General features: G+C 34.4%; 1 protein-coding gene across 1 annotated transcript in view; it reads right to left on the bottom strand.

The window, feature by feature from the left end:
* Positions 1–8,573, bottom strand: part of LOC306859532 (low-density lipoprotein receptor-related protein 1-like) — a 127,563-nt gene extending 118,990 nt beyond the window's left edge. Inside the window, exon 1 of the mRNA XM_079400592.1 lies at positions 8,041–8,573. Within this exon, the coding sequence (XP_079256718.1) occupies positions 8,041–8,137 (97 nt within the window). The 5' untranslated portion in view covers positions 8,138–8,573. The remainder of the gene's footprint in view (positions 1–8,040) is intronic.
* Positions 8,574–8,845: the final 272 nt, after the last annotated feature.

Raw genomic sequence — 8,845 nt, forward strand, 5'->3', positions numbered from 1 at the left:
TCCCACTCCCACTTTGCTTCCTGTCAGTGCTATACTGTTCTATCAAAAAAAAAGATGAAAAATGCCAAAAGTCTTTCTTTTCTTTTTTTTTTTAAGTAACCGTAAAAAAAAGTGTAATGTAACAAAATGTTTATATTTCAAATATATACTGTAGTGCTGTCAAACGATTAATCGCATCCAAAATGTTTTTGTTTATGCAATATGAGTGTGCACTGTGTATATTTCTTATGTATATAATACATAAACACATGCATATATATATTTAAGAAAAATTATGTTTATGTATTAAATATATTTATAATATAAATTATATGAATATAAATATATACATGTAAATATTTTCAAAATATATACCGCGTGTATGTGTATTTAAATATACATAATAAATATACATAGTACACACATGTATATATATATATGTATATATATATATATATATATATATATATATATATATATATATATATATATATATATATATATATATATATATATATATATATATTTATTACGCAAACAAAAACTTTTATTTTGGATGTGATTAATCGCGAATAATCGTTTGACAGTACTAATATACTGGTCTTTTGAACTTTCTCTTCATCAAAGAATCCAGAAAAAAAAACAATGCATCATGGTTTCCATAAAAATATTAACCTGTTAACTGTCGGTTCCACTTTTTGAGTATAGGCCTGAAAATGACATTTCCAACTTAAATTGTTATAAATTTTGAATGGTTTGGAGCAGATACTTAAGGTTGGTCTCTTTTTAAAGAAGACATTTAGCAGAATATTGTAGAGGTGAAAAAAGTTATAAAAATTATATTACAAAAAAGTTATGGAAGTTTAAGTTTATGAAAATGTAAAAATTTTAATATTTATATTTTATGTAAAATATATATTTTACATAACAGGTTTTACTCTAAAACTGCTAGAAAATCTAAACCAAAAATCTGAAGAAGTTGTGTTCCAAATTTGAGATTGATATCTCAAAAAATGAGCTTTCAGTGAGATTTTGTTTGGGTGTAGTACCAAGCTTTTCCAGTAGATGACATCAAACCCCATTAGTAACCATATAAGGGCGGCTCTATTTCCATATATGGTTTGAGTGATCTGAAACATGTTTTTTCCATTATTTTCTCAATATTTATGATGTAGACATCACATTCAAAAGTATTAAGGGTGGTATGGCAGTATTTGATTTCAATTCATCCTCTAAAAAACACAAAAGACATGCAACAAAAACCCTGGACGTACTATATAGTTCACGCTGCATCAAAAATTGAGAACCTATTGTTTTTTCTTTATATTCGAAACACTTTTAGATCTTTTTTTTCCTCAAAAAATAGAATGTTATCTTTTGAACACTTGACATGAACATGAATGGCTGATTTTATATATGTATCACTATTTCAAAGTAAAGGTTAGTTCTCGCTCTCTGAGTCTGATGAGTACTCTTCTTACAAATGAATAAATTACAGTTGCTCTGTAAAATATTTTAAAAATCAGTCACCAAATATGAAAACTAGAGTCTTTAAGCTTTCAAACGATATATAGTTTGTCAAGATTGCTTTAGGTTCAGACTAAGATATTACTGTTTAAAACATGTAATGGCAAGTGGGCCCACCGGTGGGCCCGTGACAGTTAACAGGTTTTAAGCAGCACAACTGTTTTCAACATTGGTAATAATAATGAAAATGTTTCTCGGAAACCAAATCAGCATATCAGAAAGATTTATGAAGGTGATGCTGAAAATTCAGCTTTTCCATCACAGGAATATATTACATATCAAAATAAATTCAAATACAAAAGTTGTTTTAAACCATAATAACATTTCACAATATTACTGTTTTACTGTATTTTTGATTTTAAAAATGCAGCCTGGGTGAGCATAAGAGACTTTTCAAAATAAAAAAATCGTAATGATCCCAAACTTTAGTAACAGAGTAACAGTAGTATTTATAAGTGAAAACAGAGTGAGAGAAGAAAAAAAAAAAAAAAAAAAAAAAAGTAAGAGAAATATGAAAGAGTTCTAGCACATGAGTGTGGGATGTTGAGAAAACATGACAACTGTCCTCAACATTTGAGCAGCCATGTTTGCGCCTCTTGTGAGGAAGGAAGAAGGCAATCCATAAGAACCTTCAAAACATCAAATCTTCAGGCTCAGAACGGCCAAGCATTACACGCATGTCTGCGATAGTCATGACCTAGTAGTTGACAGAAGCACTTGATAAACACTCGCTTATGTTCCCTGTCACATCAACAGCCCCCATCTTCCCCAGTTTTTGCTACATGAAGCCATGTCCTCCTGGGTGTAGCAGTTAAAAATAGGGTAAACACTCATGTCGTAAACCGAAAACACCAATTACAGCACACTCAGCTCACTACCATCAACAATATCCTTTCATCCACAACTCCCAACCTCTCACACAAGGAGGAACCATGACATATCTAGTCGGTTATGCAAATCTGGGTTTAGCCCTCCGTCGCAGAAGAGTCTACTGTGTTTCCCAGAGAGAGGGGAGGTTAAAAGAGGGAGATTAGAGCCTCCTCAGGCCCTGGGTTGTAAGACTCCAGCTGAGCAATCTAATGCTATTACACTGTGCTTTTCTTATTTGAAGAGACAATTCTTGTACGGCGACAAAAATAAACAGATTTTCTGTCAAAGCCGTGAATAATCTTAAACAGGAACATTCCAGGTTCATTACAAGCCAAGCTTAACAGATAACATCAGAAGCAAACAAAAATCACATTTAAGGCACATTGTTGGCTGTTAAAAGGTCTGAAAGCAGAAATATGAAGCTTATTTTTTTTAAAGTCACTCATTAATTGATTCTTTCCAAAATGGTGTTATTTGAGCTGTAAAATAGTTCGAAAAGAAGTAGGAGTATTCTAGGTAGAGTTTTGCTTGTAAACATTGGATAGTTGTTATGTCCCTTTATGGTACTCTTGGTAGTTTTGTGTGAACGTTACCACATTTAGTGGCTTTACATGGTTTTAATACACTAAATAAAACTTAAAACACTTACAGATTTGAGCAATTCATTCACTCTAAGTCCTGACTAAACTTTCAAAATCTGCCCTGCATAATAGACTTCCATTTAAAGCAGTGCTATTTTAGTATCACTGAGCTACTATAATAGCTTTTAGTTTTATAGTTTTAATTTAGCTGTGCGTTTTGCCATTTTTATTAGTTTTGTTTTTTTAAATGTCTATATAGTTTTTATTAAGTTTTGACTTCAGTTTTAGCTATTTTAGTACATCAAGCTAAACTAAATGAAAACGAGAAGTGTTGTAAGTTTTGTTATTTTATTTCAAGCAGCGAAAATGTTTAAGGTTTTACGATACGATAAAATTTTTATTGACAGACGAAGTCTTAAATTTGTCTTGCGTTACAGCAGGTTCACTCACAATTACAGGACTTTATCACGTAGACAAAAGACAGACAGGACCCTTACAATCACACAGATAAAAAGTTAATTAATTAAAAAATGTATTAAATTAATTAACTATAATAACGCTGACTTAAAGTACATAGATTTCACAGACAAGCGCTCCTAATTGTGGCTTTTCCATAGTCTGTTCTAGTGAAAATAGAAACAAATGCAAAAAAAGGACAACTAATTTAATATTCAATGTTTTTTTAAACAAAAAGTAAAAACGGCTGAAGCGTACAAATCATCTTTTACTTGGAAATGAGGAAAACTCTACCACAAACCTGAACTCTGTATCTATACTCCGCATATACTATTTATAGAAACATTCAAAGATAATGTTAAGTGAGCTGGGTGATGACCATTCTGAGTCCGAGACATCACAATAAGCATCTCAATCAGCAAATGACAAATGTGGCTGCTTACTCCTTTAAGTGAGTAAGCAGCCACATTTAAATATCCGCTGTGCAGCGTTTTACATCAAATAAAGGTTATGTAACAGACTTTGCCATTGCATTGCTCTTCAACTAACAACAACAAAAGAAATCCCAGCCTGAATGAGAATGTTACCAAGAGGTTTATAATGTAGCTCTATTCATTCATCAGATGGGGCAGAGATGGTGTGGGAGAAACGAATGGTTGAATGAACACTGAATGTATGAATAGATGTATTAATGTATGAATGTAGGAGGATTCGTGGACTTATTTAAGACTATAAGAGGATTGTAGAAACCTCCGGAGTATCTGAGCCACAAAGACAGATGTGTACATAAGATAAAGCACTGATCAACAAAGGGCAAAAAGACTGGTTGGTTATTATCAGGGTTAATATTGTTAGAGAAAACTAAATAACAAAAATTGAAATAAAAGTTAAATAAAAATTAAAACTGAAACTTCATTAACGTACATTTAATGACTCCAAAACTAACAAATAAAGAACAAAAAAAATATTTAGTTTTTGTGTAGCCTAGTCTTTATTAAACACAAAAATACCACTATACACCAATAACAGTAGACTTTTCTGAGAAAGTTTTGAAATTATACCAGTTTGCACATTAAATTTGGCAGCCCTAAAATCAGTGTTGTTATTGTTATCTAAAAAATTATTAAAAATAATTATTTGGTACCCTGGACCACAAAACCAGTCTTAAGTCGCTGGGGTATATTTGTAGCAAAAGCCAAAAATACATTGTTTGGGTCAAAATTATACATTTTCTTTTATGCCAAAGACCATTAGGATATTAAGTAAAGATCAAGTTCCATGAAGATAGTTTGTAAATTTCCTACTGTAAATATATCAAAACTTAATTTTTGATTAGTATTATGTTTTGATAAGAACTTCATTTGGACAACTTTAAAGGCGATTTTCTCAATATTTAGATTTTTTTTTGCACCCTCAGATTCCAGATTTTCAAATATTTGTAACACATCCAAATACGGTCCTATCCTAACAAACCATACATCGATGGAAATATTTATTCAGCTTTCAGATGATGTACAAATCTAAATTTTGTGGTTTTGTGGTCACATTTAATGAAAATAAAGCTGAAATAGCTAAATATACAAAAAATAAAAAAAAAACAATTTCTTACTAATTAAAACTTACTAAACCTAAACTAAAATGAAATCTGAAAATAGCAGCCCATTTAAAATATTAGTGAATAATATAACAGTATATAATTATCACTTCCTAAAAAAAAAAATGATTACAACTTAAAAATTAAAGAAATTCTAAAACCTAAAATAAATAATTTAAAAAATTGTGAACTAATCAAATTAAACTGAAAAGACAACCTGAAAATAAAATAGAAATCAAAAGAACTTTAAAAATTCAGATTCAGATTCCAGTATTTACAGCCATGGTCTAAAACGATAAAAAGTTCTACTCGTATAAATAAAAAAGCATCAGTTGTCTTGCTCCAACAGTGATTCAAGCAGAGCCATAAGTTCCTGCTGTAGTCATTGACAGCAGTCCGATTCCAGCTCGGGCCCACTCACCACCTACACCTGAACCACTGCAAAGGTCACTCTGCATTCCATGCAGCCAAATGCTAACATGTACATTAAATCAGTGCTTACATCACATGCCAGAATGTGATCCAACAGTGAAGCAATGCCTCTGCAGACACATACTCCCAATCCTGCAAGCCAAGGCCGGTCACTAATGGTCTGCTTTCCCATTCGTTCCCATATAACGTCTAAGATAATGGGTCTCCTATATCCAGATGTTCCAGGGAGGGTGGAGGTGGAGCAAGATAATACAGCACAAGAACTTCAACCCTGTCTCCGTCCGCTAGACCACTTCCCCCTCATCTTCCACAGAGCAGACAAACTCCCAGGTCATTAATGTATCATAAAACCTATGTTACTCTCATACCACGCCAAGGAAATCTTGTCTCATTATTTTAAAACTATACTGAGTGAGCTGAGATTTGTTTGAATATAGAATATTTGTTTATAACCGTTATCTTTACTTTCCAGTATAATAAAACTACCCATATCCCGCAGACTCCGAATCCTGTCTAGACACGATAAAGGTTCATCTGAGGTGTGCTGAGGTTCTTTTTTTGTAGTCTCAACTAAACCTATTATCAGAGCTCAGCAGAAAAGACTCCTATGCGACTGTCAAAATCATCTGACAGGCTGTCTGAGGTGGCGTCACATGGTCAATGGACTCAATCATGACTTCGAACACAACTACTCTTATTTAGTTATTGCATCAAGAGTCATATAAAGTACTTGAGATTCCTGAAAGAACTGATGATTACTGAAAATTTTAAGAATTTAAAGGAACAGTCAACCTTAAACATGAAGCCAATGGGGTCCAAAAATAACACTGAACTCCACTGCCTTTCATTGTGAGGATATTATATGGATAAACCACAGAAGAAAGGTTCGGAATGACACGAGGGTGAATAAATGATAACAAAAATTACATTTTTGGCTAAACTTTTTAGACAACACAGCAGCTTATTCTTTACAGTTAACATGTAATGCACTGCCTAGTGAAAGGCTAAGTTAATCACAGTCTTTTAACTTCTCTTGATCAGGCCTACATTATGCACTTATTTCTTGGGCATGAGCATTACATTTGGATCTGAATAATTCAAAATGTGGGCCATTTGTAGGCCAGTTTTCTGAGCCATACTAAAAAGGACTGTTGCATAATTTATACAGATGTCACAGAAAACTATCTGGAGTACTTTTCAAAAGGCATCTGGTGTGCTTTGTAGGCACCATTTTCCTCTCATTTCTTTGGATAGTTATTGTTAACACCACAAATTTTAAAACAAATGCTATAAAAGGAATAACTAGGTCAAGCTCTTTGGTGTTTTAAAATATTTTGCATATGAATGCATCCTAAATACCTAAGAACTAGCTTGGAACAATCAGACGTATCAGACAAGGACAACCATACTGTGGGTCACGGGTCTGTTCTGATCATGGACAGAAGGGAAAAGATAATGCTAAATGCAAATATTAAACCACAACTAACCATATAAATGTGCACAATAATCAGGCTTGTCAATTTTTAAAAGGGAGGAAAAAGGCACCAATCATGTGTCCAATCATGTTTTATAGAGCAAAACATTTTAAATTTCCATATGCCAACAATGACTTGTTTTGTGGCATGCTCTAATCATCAAAAAACATGAAAATTCTATGAAAATACAATAAAAACAAATATTAGGCTACATTATATTTCAGCATAAACACAGTTTTACCCTTCATAATTTTCTAATAAAAAAATAACATGTCAATATATGATATTAAGAATATTTTTGTGCCACTTAATTTACAAAGCCAAAATCTGACGCTTGAAGTAAAACTAAATGAAAGCATCTAGTGTGCACACTCTGATTCAAATCGCTTTTACCCAAACTAACTGAGCAAACTTGCGCTAGGTACTGATCAACTGGCTTTAGATTCCTGATTTTGGAGTAAATAAGAGCAATTACTCTCAATATCTGCCTTAGATAATAATGTTCATGTCACGCAAAACAAACTCTTTTGTGAGCAACTAAGAAGAAGCACTTGCAGAGGATGTGTGTCTAACCATGCACTTGAATAGAATGCGGGAATATGGAGCATGTCCACTGCATGCAGATAGACCTGTGGGGAGCTCGGCTTGCACTCATACTGTAACAATTCATGCAAGCAGAAGAATAGCATTTGAATTTATAAACGACTCCGGCGAATGCACGGGCCTATGAAGCTATCACGAAATAACTCAACTCCCACATCTCCAATCTGTCCCCATAAGGCACGTTAAACGCGTTAAAACCCGGCCGATTTGTGGCTTCTGTGCACAAATGCTGATAATGCGAATGTTTCATAATGAATTAGCGCGAGTCTGGATGAGGATAACAAGGACAGATCACGGCACAGGTGATAGCAAAACTGCGCAAATGCCATCCTCGGCATTTTTATTTATTCAAAATCAATCCTGCAAGCCTGAGATAATCACCCTGCTGCCCACATAGTGGGTGTCGAAAGCAGCAGCCCACACGTTGCCTGGTCACTATCACCAGGCCATGTCTGAAAACTTTACAGACTGTCTCCTAAATGCATGCATGGACAAAATAACACGTTTAATCGTAGTTACTCACCTTCAATGGCTCTGGTGGGATCTACAATCTCTATAGCAAGAACTAATCCCAGGTAAAGCAATCCAACAGCCAGCATGTTTGCATTGCAAGACGGCATTGCCTATGGAAAGATCACAATTGTTCACGTAAGGCTGGATTCAAACACCTCATCCAAACCTCACGATTGTCCGCCGTGGGTCTGTTGTTTCTTGCGCCCTCCGACACGCTAGCAAACGTAGCTGAGCAGACAATATGCACAGCAGAGAATTTGTCATTAAAATCTATGCATAAAAAGGCTTTTTCAGCCTAAAAAGGCGAGGTGATGTACAATGGCACGGTCATGTATATTGCTTACTGAATAACAGCATGCAAACAGAGGTAACGTTATGTGGTGTCTTTTTTTTTAAATACTTAAAATCAAAGCGGTCTTCTCTGTGATCAAATTATTCCTTTTGCAAAATCAGGATAATAAAAATGCAAGATCATCCGTTAGCGGTCCTCGCTGCAAAAATAAAAATAAAAAAGGCTCCTCTCTTCTGTGCCCCACCGCTTCTGATGCTGGTGGTTACAATTTGAGTGAGGGGGGAAAGTGGAGCCTCTACTGGACTGCTACATGACGTCATCCACCTCGACAGGAGTCCAAAAAACTGAAAGCCCCACTACGCGGCACTGGGCTCCTGCGCATGCGCGGCTCAGCTTACATCTGACCGTTTGTTTTCCCCTCATTCGATGGAAACTGATCCCGCCACGCAGCCATCTTGGCTCTATAATTGTGATTCAAAGTAATTCATTTGTATTAGTTGACTAGCTTTATGAAGAATCGCTT

This window comes from Barbus barbus (assembly GCF_936440315.1).
Source record: "Barbus barbus genome assembly, chromosome: 40".
NCBI lineage: Eukaryota > Metazoa > Chordata > Actinopteri > Cypriniformes > Cyprinidae > Barbus > Barbus barbus.